This window comes from Gastrolobium bilobum, unplaced genomic scaffold (genome assembly GCF_033153095.1).
Source record: "Gastrolobium bilobum isolate Gb01-03AN ecotype WA unplaced genomic scaffold, APGP_CSIRO_Gbil_v1 utg5148, whole genome shotgun sequence".
Classification (NCBI taxonomy): Eukaryota; Viridiplantae; Streptophyta; class Magnoliopsida; order Fabales; family Fabaceae; genus Gastrolobium; species Gastrolobium bilobum.
This window is the reverse complement of record NW_026898045.1, coordinates 331,095-348,107: the sequence shown is the minus strand read 5'-3', so window position 1 is coordinate 348,107 and position 17,013 is coordinate 331,095. Positions and strand designations below refer to the sequence as shown.

Genomic DNA, 17,013 nt, shown 5'->3' with positions numbered 1-17,013 from the left:
TTAAGACTCATGGTCTCTAAGGATTCAGTGTCTCTCAAAATGTTTTGTGCACTTTCAAAACCAGTCTGCCATCTGAAGCAGATTTTGTTTTTAAGGTAATACCAAATAAGTATAGAATTGTTTCCATGCAGTAGAGGAAGTGGAACTGCTAAAGAAATTTTCCTTTTCAGAACTGAAGTGATATTTTTCTTTGATTGTTAATTTTTACCTAAAGGCCTTTGACCTTGTGTACAGATGCCAAGAAAGTTTGGTAAGAGAAGTTAGATAAGCTATGTTCAAAAATTTTAATCCAAGTTGATTGCTCTTTAGAGGCTATGATATCTTTGCATTGAACAAGGTTTATTTTCCTTCGGTTGGGGGAGGGTTGTTTACTTGTCTCCTTATTTTCTCTTGGAGATTGTTAACAAAATCCTTTGTTATAAAAGATGATTGCGTCTGGTGTAAAGGAATGGGCGAGATTGAAGAAACTTTATAGGCTGATCTCTACCAGGTATGGAGATGAATCTTCCATGCCACTTGGTAGCTCTGCTATCCACTTTGTCAACAAATGCTTGCACCTCCTTTTTGTTACCCTTCAAGGTCGTGTTTCGGGGTTTCAAAGTGAAGTGATTAAACTTTGATCAAGATAAATTCTGAAGTTTCTTGAGAGTCGAGGTATATCCTCCTATCCTCTTCTAGATGCTGAAGTGTTAGCAAAGACAAGTATATCTGCTATCAAAATTATTAGCAAAACCTCATTTTTAATACATTACTTTTTTTTGGTATCACTGACCTTCCAATATGTGGATGATATTAAAGATTCTATTTGGTTTTGAATTTAACGTAGAGAAAGTAAACCTGTAAAGCAAAACCATATGATGAAGGAAAATTCTTATTTTAATTATAGGAGTAATATTTGTCATCATCAAAAATAGACTACATGCCTAGCTTCTCCCCTGCAGCATTAGCTGTTTGATTGCAACCTTCACCAGCCTTAAAAACCAAATAATCTTTCGTTATCTTGTCGGTCCCATAATTATTAAACACAATTCACTGCAGAGTAAATGGACTCAAGGTTTGTGCATAAACGTACATATATGTGACATAGTTAGTCTGTTTTCCAATAGTATTTTTGAAAAGTCAGACTATATAAGAGTCAGATCAGGTCATGAACAAGAAAAGGAGGTTTGTATCCTTCAAAATATATGGTGTGTGGGAATCGAAGATATGAGAAGGAAAGCACATTTTTTACCGTTAGTATAAGGGAAAGAGGGAAGAATAGCTCTTCCTCTTTATTTTTTACGTTACATATTCTAAAATGTACAGCAGTTTCCTTTCTTTTTCTTTCATCTTATAATATTATAAAGTGTTACTCTACCTAATATGATATATGGTGATTCAGGTCCACACAAGGTTATCTTGTTTCTATTCTTAAACTATGATCAGATAGATATCGTGATTGATCCCTTTGTAACTGTTCCTGAGAATTAAACAATCAAAAGTGAAAAAGTGAAAATCAATGCTTGAAATTGAAGTTTTCAAGTCAGTTACGTTAACTGGAAAGGAAAACATTTTTCTTTAAATGATGTTTAGTAGGTGAAAAAGGAAATGGCAAAATATGAAAATGTATTTGGATTAATAATAAAGGGGTTTTATAAGAGTTATGTCGTAGAAAAAATAATTGTGTAATGTTATAGAGATTCGTTTTGTGTGCCTTAGTTTTTTTTTTTTTTTTTTGCTTCAAAAAGTGCGGGCTCCACAAAATATTATGTGTGTAGAAAACTTTTTTGTGTCATGTGACTGATAGATGCAAACTCCGTAATAAAGTTAACTTTTCTGTTTCAAATATATTTATGCTTTTATGTAACCTTAATGAGTCCAAAAGCAATACAGGAGAATGTTTCAAGTGTACATAAATAATCATGAAAGCTACTTCAGTAATTTCACAAACCGAGCAGTTTCATTTGCATATCTACATTTGAGGTGTGCATGTGGGAATTGAAACAAACTACATAATGGAAAGTATGAATAACCCCACCTTCATTTTTTTTCCTTATAAATCAGAAAGCAACTCACAACTACTTGTTGGAGCACCCTATATACAACTTGTCCAATAGAAGCTTTATTCTGGTCCTGAATTGGTGAAGCTGTTTGGCTACAGGGGTTTTGATGTACTACCTTAGTGTAGGTGGAGAGTTCCAAAGGGATCGCATTGATCTAATTCTTTTCCATCCTGCATTTACATGCAGCTCAGGATTTGTGCTTTGTTTTACTGGTTCACAGATTTGGATCATGCGATCCCTTGGGAATTTTCCATCAGCTCTAAATTTATCTTCATCCATTTGATGTACGATCAACAACACCATCCTGGGTGAAACTACTCCCAAGTAAATCTTCTCCTCCTTCTCTATCTATATTATATCAATATATATGGTTTGATTTTATGTATATACTAATGACTGTGATTCAAGCACCACTTGCTATAATTCTTATCAAAATTATTCTATTTCAAGAAGTTAAATTTTGGTTAAGGTTAGATATACGTTAAGAGTGAATTTGCATCATATAAAAAGGATTAATCCATTATTTTTTTATGAACTTCTAGAAAGAAACAGAGTCAAGTTGATTAATCTTTTTTAGATTTGAGACACTATCTTCTTGTCCTTACTGTTTTAGTCCTGAATCCTCATCCTTATTTAATTCTTCTTAATCCTTTTTACTTGCCCCTTCCATAATTTTCAGGTTCAGTCATTGTTTTTTCGTATAGCATTAGTAATTATATATAATCTCTGTCCTGATTTTTTTTTTTTATAAAGTTTGATAATTGTGAATTAAGTTTGAGAAAAACAAATAAATGGTAAATTCCAGTAACAGTGTGAGGAAAGACTTTGATGAGAACGTAGTCACATCAACCTCGGACACGACACGGGTGCCCCCAGCTGACAAAGACAAATCCATCAAACAAACGTGTCGGTTAATCAAATTTTTGTTCACAAGGGTCTATCCCTCTCTTGAACAAACATTTGCTGCTTCATTACTTTATGTACTGCGTCTCCTCACTCTGTAGGTGTACCTTTCTTTTAAACCTAGGTCACCATGCACGTGTGTGTGTGTGGGCGGGCGGGGGGGGGGGGGGGGGGGGGGGGGGGCTACTAGCCTACTACTTAATTACATGTTACAGAAATAGGAAAACAATATTTAAGAAAATTATTTATAGAGTGCGTAGAATATAGATAAAAATATTATAAATTATATTATAAGTTAACGATTACATTTTAAATAAAATTAAAAAAAAATCAATGTTTTTCACTTTTAAAAACTATTTTAAAGGGACATTTAAGAAAAAATGACTTTAGAAGCGGATTTTGTAACCTCTTTGTCTCTTTTGAGTTGATGTTTCTTTTTTAAGAAAAAAATATAAGTAAAGATAAAATTTATAAAGAAATGGAAATTATACTCTTATGTTACATAAGATATATCTCTCATGTCACACTCACATAAAAAGATGTGCCCCTCTCTTTTTTTCTTTTTCTTTTTAAAAAAATTGGTAAACCCCACTTAATTTATCTCACAACATAAGATAACATCTCTCCTATACCATGAGAGAAATAAAGCCCAAAAAAGGATAATTGTAGTCTCATGTCACAAAAAAAATTTGTTATCTTCTACACACTCAATTTAAAGTGGGGCTCAATAGAAAAAATAATTGGCACAAGTATCGATGTATGGACATAAGACTATTTTTTTATTTCTTAAATGATGGAGCCCGTAAGACTTTTGTATCACCAACATGAGAAAAAAATATTTTCTCTCACGTAAGAAAACATAACCCCTTTATATAAAGGGTTTGCTTTTTTTGCAGTTATTGTAGATAAATTATCTGTAGTAAGCCCAATATGAACGTCATTTTGAGACGGCAATCATGATGTTTTTGTAATTTTAATTTATTTTATGATTATAATAATCTTTATATTTATAATTTTTTAAGATTTCAATACCAAAACGACGTCGTTTTGAGAATAAATGCAAATAACTTATCTGCAGAAATATTTTTTCCTTATATAAATATGATTAATGTTTTTTTTAAGAGATAATTTTATTTTTTACACACATATAAAAATATATGGAATTTATGTTTTCTTTTTCTTCTTTTCATATGAGCTCTATATGTTTTTATATATGTATAGAGATACAATTATTTCTTACAAGGTAAAAAATATTAATCCCTTTATAAATTTATTATTATGTCTATTCTCTTTAAAATGATATTTAACAAAAATGCCAGTGGCATAAGAGTCAATTAGAAGAAAAGCAGAAAATCTTGGTTTAGGACTAGCCCATGGTAGTTAAAATCGGGATTTAAATCTTAAAATTCCGATTTTAACGATTTATATTTACTAAAACGATTTAGATTTCACTTAAAATCGTTTTTAATATAAAATTTCGATTTAGACATTTATTTAAGTCCCGATTTTAAGATTTAAATCCCGATTTTAACTATTGGAATGATGTTAAGCAAGTTCGAAAAATTGTTGAATATAACATTACTGATGTTTCATCCGAAGATGAATGGATTGTGGAAAATGAAGGAACTTTATCTCATGATAAAAGTTTAGATGAAGACAATTTTGAATGATGTAGTTGAAGATCACGTGCAACAGAATATATTCGATGATAATAACTTGAATGATTTATTAGCTTAGATCCTTAGAGTGTGACAATTGTATGCAAATGTATAAGGATGGTGACAGGTAGTCTATTTTTCTTAAAAAAATTTATACATAAGCATATGTATATAGAAATTTAATTTTAGAATGCAGGTAAAATTTAAGATTTGTATTACGATTTTACGATTTACTATTTACGATTTTTTATTCCCTTTCCGAACTTAGATAAAATCTCGATTTTGACTAAATTGGACGGGCCACATCTCAATTGTGGCGGTGGTTAAAATTACATACATGATGCAGCTACTGTAACGGACCTTACATAGCTAGAGGGGGAAAAACTCAAAAAAGTATAGCAGGAAAATTCACCTCCTCTTTCTTCCTCTACTTTAATTTGTGTAAATTCGGATGTCATTTTTAATTAGTGTTCTTGTGCAGTGTGAGGTCAAATCCAATGCTAAATTTGCACTGTGTTCGTTTATAATTTTACTGTGTTAATACTTTTGTTTTTGTGTTTTAAGAAAATTGATTTTATTATAAAAATTTGGATATTTTCATTTCTAAACCCAGTTAAACATCAAAAACTATATGAAGTTTTTGTGATAAAAAAAGCATCATATATTTATTATTAAAAAAATTTATCACCTTTACAACTAATCTAATCATCGTTAATTTTCGTCAATCTAACGGTTATAATTTATTAGAAATTATTGGGTTGCATTTGTTAATTAATTATTATTTTTAATATATTATAACCGTTAAATTGACAAAAATTAACGATGACTAAGTTAATTGTAAAAGTTGTAAACTTTTTTGGTGATAAGTATATCATTTCCCATAAAAAAAAATACAATTAAATGACAACTTTTATAGCAAATGAATTGGATAATTGGTTGAACTAAATGAAACCAAATTCTATAGCAACTTTTTTAGTTTGTTGAACTTACAACTTATTTTATGTGTAGAGATTTTAAAATTAGGCCAAATTGATTTACTTTTATCCACACAAAAAAATGTCTCATACCAAAAGTTAAAAAGGATCAATTAAATTGTTTCCTACTAACACAGTTTAGCATAATTACCAGTTTCGAAACAAATTAATGGGAAGAAAACATATTTGCATTATAGTTCACTTTCAAAATAAGAGTAAATCTTGTTATCAAAAAATAAAATAAGAGTAAATCTTGAGAAATCCTAATGTTCTCATATTTTTTTTTTTTTGATAACAATGTTCTCATGTTAATATGATGTTCTTATTTACTCTTGATGATAAAAACTATGGGAAATTATTTTCTCATATTACACATTCATTGAAAGATTAACTCATCAAGTTTCCGTTGAAACAGGATCCACACAAAGAAAAACAATTGTCATTCGTTGGTTATAAGGGGCATCCAGAACACGTTCAGGTTAGGGATGTTCATCAACCAATCCAAACCGATTCAAAATGCGGTGACCGAACCGAAAAACCGACAACCGAATAAACTGAAAACCGAAAAAAAATCACAAATTTTAATTGGATTGGATTGGATTTCAGATGGGTTGATTAAAACCGATCCAATCCAAACCGATCCAATATATTAATTTTATTCTACCTACTTGGGTCTTTTCCCAATCATAACCTGTAAAGAACCTTGGGATACACCACCCCAAAAGCTAGCTCTAAATCCAAAAAAATTTAAACCCAAGACCCATTAACCTATCAACTAAACCCGAGAAAAAACTTAATCACATCTCATCAACAAAATTTCATCTATGAAGAGCTTCATATCTCATTGTAAAAAAAAACTATATTATTGTTTCCTAATGCTTTTGTATTTTAAAAAAAATAAAAATTACAAAGCCAAAATATACAAAAGATGTTATTTGTACAATAATCATTAAACAAATTTTATGATTTTCAAAAAACCGAAAAACCGATCCAATCCAAATCGAAAAAAATTGGATTGGATCGGATCGGATCGGATTTGAAAAAAAAAATCAAACTGAATGGATGATTACATGATCAAACCGAAAGGATTGGATCAGATAAATTTTACTTCCAAAACCGATCCAATCCAAACCGCAAACACTCCTAGTTCGGGTCAAAATATGGCTTTCAAACTAAGTTTTGAATTAGTAGATGCTGCTGCCAAAAACAGTGGCGATGTCATACGCAAAAAGAAAGAGACTGATAGAATGGCAAAGACAAATAGAGCTTTTGCACATTTTTGTTAATTCATGAATAAGATCTATATAGACACATAGACTCATGGATCCATACATCTCGATCAGAAAAAAATTCATAGAAAAAGAATCAGAATTAATATATATATATATATATATATATATATATATATATATGAAATTCTGTTAAACCAGCCAATCCGGTCCATTTAAGTCAAGTCCGTTTGATTAATGGGTTGAACAGATCAGGCCCAATAGAAGATAATTTAAACGGGTTGATATTTTAATAGTCCACTACAGATAAGAGCAATTCAAATGCCTAAACGAGCTGCGTTTTTTTTTTATAACTTTGTATTTTTGTTTTTAATATTCTAGTTATGTTGAACATCATATTAATATAAGACACTGCATCTAAAAATATACAGAAAAATGAAAAAACAAAATTTCGTAAGAATCACAATAGATCTAAATACCCTAATTGAAAATTAGCATTTGATACTGATCTAGACATACTAAATGACATGAAGGATCCAACTCAATAATAATCCAAGGCTGAAAAATCATGACATAATCGGTAAGAAAACATGGATATAACATGTACAGGTAATACCAAGAATACATAGCTCAGCTTGAACCAATATAAGATAGCTCAACTTAAGAGTCAATAGCTAAAAGACAAACACAAGATTCCAACTAAGTCTAAACATCATAGCACACCAAGAAAAATTCCGAGGTAGGTTGACAAAATTATTAATCCATCAATTAGAGAAATGTTGTCGTACTAAAGCGGTATAACAAAATAATAAACAAGTCATATCATTGCTATAAAAGAGAAGATATTTACCTTCTTTCAAATTACTCAAATTCATCACTCAAAAATTAAGCTGAGTAGTTTGCAAATAGTCACCCCATCCAAAATCATCATTCAATACCATCTGACGTAAGACAGCATTTGATCGCATTACAACAATTCAGTTTTTTTTTGTTTTTTTTTTTTGGTATGTCAACAATTCAGTTTTACCACTGCAGCAACATTAGGGATGGCAATACAGGTATTGACCCGCGGGTTAATCTGTGATCCGACCCGTCAAATCATGTGTCGTGTCAACCCGCGCGTCAGGGAGGGTCGTGTCAGGGTTGTGTAAATGTGACCCTTTTTTTCGTGTCGGGTCACGTGTCAACCCGCGGGTTCGCGTGTCAACCCGCACAATGTCTTTTTTTTATTTTTTTATTAAATATTTTATTATATTATTATTTTTATTCATTTATATATTGATATATATAGTCATTGTTTAGTATAGAAAAGAATAGAAGGAACTAAAAATCTCAAAAAAACAGAAGCTAATATTTTTTATTTTATTTTTTTTTAGTGTTTTTAATTTATTTATTTTTTAAAAAATCCCATTTTTTTAAAAAATTTTAAATTTTGCGGGTCGTGTCAGGGTTTGCATTTTACGACCCGTTTACAAAATGGGTTGTGTCAGGGTCGTGTCAAATAGTGGACAGATCAAAAACGTGTCGTGTCGGGTTGACCCGTATTGCCACTCTAAATAAAATAAAAGAAAACTGTATATACACGTGGTGCAGAAAGAGAAGACTTTAAAAGTTAGACACACTGTGACAACCAAATTTCTCTAAATCGGAGTTCAAACTTCAAGGGGTGAGAAACACGAGGAAAAAGGGGCCAGGATCTTCTCCCTAATTCTGGGATAGATTCAGACCAAATTTGTTGTGGTCAACACGTAACCAATTATGTTGCCGCAGACTATGCCATGACATAGAATTTCTTCCGCAAACAATGGTATCAAATTAAAATTCCTAATTACTGCATTCTTCTTCTTGTCTTTGGCAAGTTTATAAAGGAAAAAGATGTGTTTATAAGTTTTTTTTTTTCTTATAAATTTACAAACTATATTATTTCCGACCGGTAATATTATTTTCACAAGAGTGTAGATATAGTAGTATAGTTTGTAAGAATTTATAAATATAATTTTTTCTATTTATAAATTACAATGAATATTATTAGCGACTACCTAATCTGATCCCCATGACCATAATTAGTTCTTCCTTTGTCTTTCAGAGCACTAGCAGCCAGGAAAAAAGTACGTAAATGGCTAAAAATCCAAACATTGCAGTTAGTTATGGCCTTATGGGCTCATTAACCAAATGTGCAAACATGCTGAGATCTAATTTTTAAGTTAGTTTTTTTTTTTTTCCTTGTTGTATGTCTCGCATTAAGTTTGTTGGTGAGGCTAATATCTTGATTTGAAAAGATCTAACGTAGGTTGAAGTCAGATCAAATCATAATATTTGGATTGATAATAATAAATAAAAAGAGTTGTATCATAACTAAAGTTATAGTTTTTGATCTAATAATAAGTGTTTGATCCAACACTTGGTATCAAAGCTGAGATTCTGAGTTTAATTCTCCGAAATAATACTTTGGCGAATGCGTGTATTGGCAGAATCGTTATTAATTGCACTATGAGGAAAGAAAACATTTGAAAGTTAAAATTGTGTTTAAACATAGGATGTGCATGACAATCATTCTATTCCCTAGCATTGTTTCTAAAAAAAATAATTATTTTCTATTTTTGTGCTTTAGAACAATTTCTGAGAAAAAAAATGTATTTGATAACATGTTCTACTTTTATTCTGAAAATAAGAATTGTGTTTGATAACACAACAAATAATATAATAAAAAATAATTTCTATTAAATATAATAAAAATTTAGATCATCACTTTCCTTATGGTGTGGTTGTGGTGGTGGTAGTGGTGGTGGCGGCGGCGGTATTGTAGTGGTGGTGGCAGTGACGTAATGAAGATAGTGGTGGTGGTTGTGACGGCAGTGGCTGCAACGATAGAGGTGGCAATGGTGACGGTAGCGGTGGTAGTGGTGGTGGTGATGGCAGTGGCTGCGATAATGGTTGTGGGTATGGTGGTTGGTAGCGGCAACAATGGTAGAGTGGCATGGTGGTGGTGGTGGTGGTGGTGGCAGTGGTGGTGGTGGTGGTGGTGGTAGTGGTGGCGATGGCGTGGTGATGGTAGTGGTGGGGGTGGTGTAATGGTGGTGGTGATGATGGTAATGGCTGTGACTAGAGGTGGCAAAGCGGGCTGCCCGCCCCTTCCCGCCAAAAGCCCACCAAAAAGCGGGCTGGCCCGCCTCGCCCCGCCATTGAAGGTGAGCTAGATATCTCTGCCTGCCCCGCCCCGTTTGGGCGGGCGGGGCGGGCTGCCCACCAAGCCCGTCACATTTTACACTAAAAATTAAAAAAAAAAACAAGCCCGGGCGGGCTGGCGGGCTTGGCGGGGCGGGCTTGGAGGGCAGCGGGTTTAGAAAACTCAGCCCGCCCCGCCCCGTTTGGCGGGCGGGGCGGGCCGGCCCGGCGGGCTCGGCCCATTTTGCCAGCTCTAGCTGTGACGGTGGTGGTGGTGGTGACGATAGTGGTTGCGGCAATGGTAGTGGTGGTTAGTGACAGTGGTGGTGATTGTAGTGGTGGCATCGTGGTGGTGGCGATGGGGGGTGGCAATGGCGTGTGATGGCAGTGGCGACAGTGGTTGCGATGATGGTGGTGACGGTGATAATGGTGGCGGCGGTGATAGTTGTGGTGGAGTTGACGGTGGCATGGTGATAGTGGTGGCGGCGGTGATAGTTGTGGTGGAGTTGACGGTGGCATGGTGATAGTGATTGGTGGAGTTGACAGTGGCATAGTGATAGTGATTGGTGGAGGTGTTGGTAATAGTGACGGTGACATCGTGGTGGTGAGGGTTGGTGACGACGGCACTAGTGATACGATGACGGCGGCGACGATGGTGGCGGCAGTCGTATCGGGATGATGGTAATGATGGTAAAAGTGGAGAGTAATTGAGAGAGATAAATGTTTCTCATTTTGTGCCCAAGAACAAAAAAACGGAAATTTTCTGATTCTTTTTTCTGTTCCCCAGCACAAAAATTAAATCGGTTCATTCCGGGAACAAAAAAATAAACTGATTTTACTAAACAAGTTTCGTATCCATTTCTATTTCCGAAAACAAAAATTAAAAAAGAATTGATTCCGTGAAAGTTGTTATACCGGGTAGAAAATAAGTTCTTCAGCTAAAAAAAACAGTAATATACTGGGCAATACTAAGCAAACTTGACCTATAAAAAAAGACCTATTTAAAAGCTAGGTCACGCGTATACTTTGAATGACCTAGTCTTTAAGTTTTTTTTTTTTTTTTTTTAATACAAACCTAGTCTTTAAGTTAATAGATCAGTTTTGTATTATCTAATTTTAAATAAAATAATATTTTTTTATAAATTATAACCTCTTTTTGTTCTGCCTAATTCTTTTAATCAATTTCATTTCACCACATTTGCACATTTCTTTACCGATTGTAGCTACAAGCCTACAAGTACGAGTTATGACAATAAGACTGATTTTATTATTTAAAGTGTTTTATTTAATTAATCTGTATTTTAGGTTGAATCATACTCAAATTTGTAAAAAAAAAAAAAAATTATGTTTCCTTAACTTATAAGAAAAAAAATATTTTTAAAAAATTAATTGATTGTAATAAAAATTATTTTTGTTTATTCTTATATTCTAATTTCGTTCTAATTTTTAAACAATGCACATTACTTAATAATTATTAAAATTGAAATTATAGAAGACCTCCTAGTATAATTTAACTTGATCCTAATCCTACCCTATCACAGTCTATTTATTTGTATTTTTCATATTATATGAGATAATTTTATCTTCTACCTACACAATAAAAATATGTGATACTCACTTTTTTTTATCTCTCTTTTTTTTTACACGAGTCTTGCATATTTTTATATATATTATTTCTTACAATACGAGAAATATTAATCTCGTTATTTATACATGTAATTCTTATCAAACTGACCAATGAGAAGTAATCTTTTGTTTGCTAAGTTCTAACATATGATGGTGATGGGCGCATGGATAGTGCGGTAGAAGTAGATTGTGAAGCCACAGGGTCCGCCACTAATGGCGGTATTGCTTGACTGTCGTTCCCACTGATGGCGGTATTGCACTATTGCTTGACTTCCTATTCAAACTTAATTCGTTCAGAATCATCATTTGGTTCGACCAAGCATGTGTCTCGCATGAAATTAAGGCCTTGTCATTTTTTTATTTTATGATTAGAGTGTTTTCAAACATGTAAAGCTAATTTTTTATTTTATTTTAAATATTCCAAATGATTCATCACTTTACGACTAGTCCGATTTGGGATGGATCCAAGATTAAAGTTTTAAACTCCTTCCAAAAGTGATATTAAAGAAGATTGAATATATGCTCTCACTCCACTCATATGTTAAGCTAGTTTCTACTTAAGCTTCGATAGCCTTGAACACAAGTGTTTTTAATAAGTTTCGAGTGATGTATTTGAAAAAAAGAGAAAAATATGTGTCATTTTAAGTGAGAGAAAGAGATAGATAAAGGAGGAGAGAGAGTTGACAAAAAAAATAAAGGTGAGGATCTCACCTCTTTGTGAGAGTGAAAGAATATAAGTTGTGTCATTTAAAAGGATAAATATTTTTTCCTAGAAAAAATAAGTAAAACTCTCATAAATAGCTCTTGTTTTTCTTTTTTCTTTTTTGGTATAATCATGATAAATGATGTACCAAGCTACGTTGCATCGACACCGACACAGGACACGGGATAAGATATGACATGCCGACACGTTTTGATATTAAATAATATTTTTAATATATATATATATATATATATATATATATATATATAATATAGTTTACATTTAATTCATATAACAGCTCATAATAAATCATATAATTAATCAAATATTGAAATTTTATAACATAAATATAAAGAAAATAATTTTTCACGTGAAATTTCATAATAGAAAATATTCAATTTATAAATTAATTTTTCATATTTAGTTAAAAGGATAAATAAAAAATGGATCTTGAAAAAAAAAATTGTGCCGGCGCTTCCTTGGTATCAAATGTTGTGAAAATTATTTTCAATGGTTATTTCAAGGTCTACCAAGCATCCATAACATTTAAAGTAGTGTTGTTTTTTTTTTGTAAACTTTAAAGTAGTGTTTTAAACCACTATAAATGTGCTAATTATAATAATACTTTACATAAGATTAAACTAAGTGTTATAAATATGCAATATTTTATTCTATCTGTTTTTTTTTTTAGTTTATCTTTTGTCTACCGCTTTCCAGCACTGTTATATCATAATCTCAATTACATTTATTATTTCTCTCTTTTATTTAGATTCTGATCTAATGATATTGGAAAATGATAAATAAAGATAAACATAAAAAGATGGGTTTTATGTTTGTTATGTTACATGACATAACTTTACTTTCCTACACACACAACAAAGGGGAGAGAGAAAGTGGAATGATGAAAGAGAGAGAAAAATATGTGGACCCCATCTTTGATGTGTGTGTAGGAAAGTGGAGTTATGTCATGTAACATAACAAACATAAAACCCTAAAAAATATAGGTAGAATATTTTATCTCTATAAATGAATAATAAATAAATAGATAGATAGAGTTGTTCACATTGAAAAGTCCACATCCTCCTCAAACCCCACAATTGCCTTAGAAAAACCACTATAAATGCAGCAGTCATAACATTCCTCGAAGCACAAGCACAAAGTTTTCATCACTTTTCGAAAATCCCCAGCTAGTTTCGGCCACTATCGCTTCTTCTGCTTCTGCTTCTGCTCTAAGCTATGGCCTCAAACTTTAGCTTGAGGAGTTTGGTAATAGTTGCCCTTACATTTTCTCTCGCCGTGCAAGGCACTCTTGGTAAGTCTCTAAAAAGGGTCATGATATATATTATTGAGCTTAGATTCCTTAGAATATATATATATATATATATATATATATATCTATATATGATTAAATATTATTTAATATTGTAATTAATTAATTAACGGGGATATATATTAATTATTAATGCATATGCAGGAGGGAATGTGATAGAATGTGAGAATCTGAAGCAGGACACATGCTCATTCGCAGTGTCATCAGCTGGGAAAAGATGTGTGCTTGAGAAGCAGGTGAAAAGGAGTGGGGAGGAATCATACACGTGCAGAACATCAGAGATTGAAGCTGATAAAGTGAAAGACCACATTGAAACTGATCAATGCATAAAGGCTTGTGGTTTGGACAGGAAGTCCCTTGGAATCTCATCAGACTCTCTTCTCGAGTCTCGCTTCACACACAAGCTCTGCTCCACTCATTGCTACCAAAATTGCCCAAGCGTTGTTGACCTCTACTTCAATCTCGCTGCTGGTGAAGGTCATTTTTCCAATTCAACCTTATTCATTATTTCTTTCTCTTACACTCAGCTATTGAATTCTAGTTCGTATAGGGTCTATTTGGTGATCACTTAAGCGAATATATAATTATGATATTAAAGTTATATTTTTTTAACTTTTTATATAAGTAAGTTTACGTCGGAAAAGAAAAAAATACAACTTTAACATTATAACTATGTACACGTAGTTATAATGTAGTGACCGGACAAAATCTTATATACAATAACTGAACATCCAATATTTCTATATATATATGAATGATTAGTGGCGTAGCCACTTGGTGGCTAGCTGGTGCCTTAACACCGAAAATATTTAATATGGTTCATGACTATTTATAATTCAGTGATCCAAGTCAATGAAAAATGAGTATTTTGACTTGTTTACATAGAGAGGAGAGAAATTTTGTTTTTTTCTCCAAGTGGCAACTCCTCAATAGAAAGAGTAGGTGTGTAAGGATTACTATAAATACTTTCCTTGACACCAACTAATTTTTAAAAATATTTTATATTCTCTTTAAAAATTATGGTATAACTTTGATATTAGTTAGGTATTTAAAAGTGATACAATATTGGCACCAGCTAAATTTTGTTGACTTGATCTTTTGGCTTTAGCTGGATTTTTTTTCTTGTCAGTCATTCTATATGAAGCCAAAATTAAGTCTATACTTGAGCATTTTTTTTAAGGGAAATATTAGTCTCATGTGATAGGAGACAATAAGTCTCTCCTACACACTCAAAAAGACGTGAGACCCACTTCAAATTCTTTTTCTCTTTTTTCTATGCAATGAGACCCACCTAAGTTTGTGAGTGTAACATGAGATATCTTATCTTATGTTACATAAGAAAATATAATCCCTTTTTTTAAAAATTAAACTTGAGCATGTTTTTCTTTGTGTGTAGGTGTGTTTCTTCCCAAGTTGTGCGAAGCAGCAGGTGGAAATGCTCGTCGAGGAATGGCTGAACTCAAAAGCTCTGGCATTGTGGCACCAGGACCTGTGTATTCCGTGCAGTGGACAGCTACTGCTCCTGAACCCTTTAACCCTGTGGATTAATATATATACCCACCCCCTACCCTACTATGTTGCAGTTTTTAGAGCACGCAAAGAAATTGAGAGTGGCATATAATTAAACAACTTAATATATGTTTAGTTTGAGACAATGAAGTTGCACCTCCATAGGAGTTTCGGAATTCAAGATCGCTAATTCGCTATATATTTTGTTGTACAATATGTGGCTGTAATAGGTGGTCTTATTATAGATATAAATTTGCTTATTATGATTGAAAAGCACCTCTCTTTATGATCAAGTTTATAACAGTAGCCCCTAGTGAAAACGATTTCTTAATGTAAATTAAATAAATAAATAATATAACTCAACCGCTAAGTGGGGGAAAGTATATGAGTTTTATTAGTATCTGTTACATAACCCAATAAAACTTTACTACACACATAATTAAGAGGTGGGGTTCACATGTTTTTTTTTCTTTTACATCATTCCACTTTATCTCTCTTCTTTATTGTGAGGGTAGGAAAATTTTCTTATATCCTAAAACATTATACTCATAAAACCCAAAGTATATATAGAAATAGTGAAAGGCCCATTGAAAAAACAAAACAAAGAAATTGGATGTGAACTTGCATACTGCCTCATCATATGGCAAGGAAGGACTTACTCTACCTTCTCTATCTCTGCCAGAAATTTATGTACTTATTTGGTGGGTTTTTCTTTCTTTCGTATCGATTAACATTATTTTTAATCCTATTTTCTTAAACAATAGTATATGATTTAAAAAAAAAAATTATTATGCATATGATTTTTTTAAATTAATTTTTTTTTTAACTCCGATTCTTTTTCAACTAATTATACTTTTTATCTATTTTTTTAAATAACTGAATATAAAAGAACCTGTGGAATGCAGATACACTCACTAGTAGAACATTTAATATTTTTTCACTGTGCCAGATAAGATTTTAAAAAAAAAATACTTAACCTGTAAATTTTAAAACATTACGATAGGCAAATTGAAAATTCAATGAAAGAAACCATTATAAACTCAACCAAAAAGGTGTGGAACTCAGTCTCAGTCTCTCGTCACCCAAAATTCAATCAAATTTGGACTTATGCAAGATGGGCTTCCTGAAAGCTTACAAATAATATTGAACTTTGTACTTTCATCAGCAAAAGTGCTGGTGGCCCAGTCCAGTGTCCATATTTCACAGAAATTTAGATTAAAACTTTTTATTCGCATATCTACCGATTACGTATATCGGTATATTGATATGTGATATGTCAATAACTTTTAAAGTTTTAAACCCAAAAGGATTTAAGAGTTAAAAATGACACCACGATAACATTTTCTTTTTGATCAAAATGGGTCAAACAGCCGTTAGTCTTTTCTTTACCACGAAAATTTCGTGTTTTCTGAATTTCTGACTTTCTGTCACCATTGAAACCAGTTCATTTATAGTCCCTTCCATTTTTGTTTTATTCTTATTTTTGTACATCCTTTATAATGCCCAGATTCCTTCTCAGCAGTCAGCACCATCTTAAAAAACGTATCAGATTACCCAAAACCCTATCCAATCCATGTCCATGTATCCCTCTTCACATCCATTCCGTATACCGTGACTCGACACTATATATTTAAAAATAAATTCTAGGAATAATTGATCCCCATTAAATTGGTAAAAATATCTTAAACTTCAAACAACAAAAAATGTGTCATGAATCCCAGCTGAGCATACTTGTCATACCACTGCCAGGGAATTAAGAACAAAGAATTGGAATTCCAGTAGCAGACATACTCTTGTAAGAACTGGAATTCCAGTAGCAGACATACTCTTGTGGGCCTCTGATATTGGTCCAATATACCAGAAGACTAAGGAAT

General features: G+C 32.4%; 1 protein-coding gene across 1 annotated transcript; it reads left to right on the top strand.

The window, feature by feature from the left end:
• Positions 1-13,461: 13,461 nt before the first annotated feature.
• On the top strand, positions 13,462-15,441 carry LOC133312385 (uncharacterized). The gene is made up of 3 exons (XM_061513562.1): positions 13,462-13,612; positions 13,775-14,107; positions 15,027-15,441. Exons 1-3 carry the CDS (start codon positions 13,537-13,539, stop codon positions 15,176-15,178), a joined length of 561 nt encoding a protein of 186 aa, XP_061369546.1. The 5' UTR covers positions 13,462-13,536; the 3' UTR covers positions 15,179-15,441.
• Positions 15,442-17,013: the final 1,572 nt, after the last annotated feature.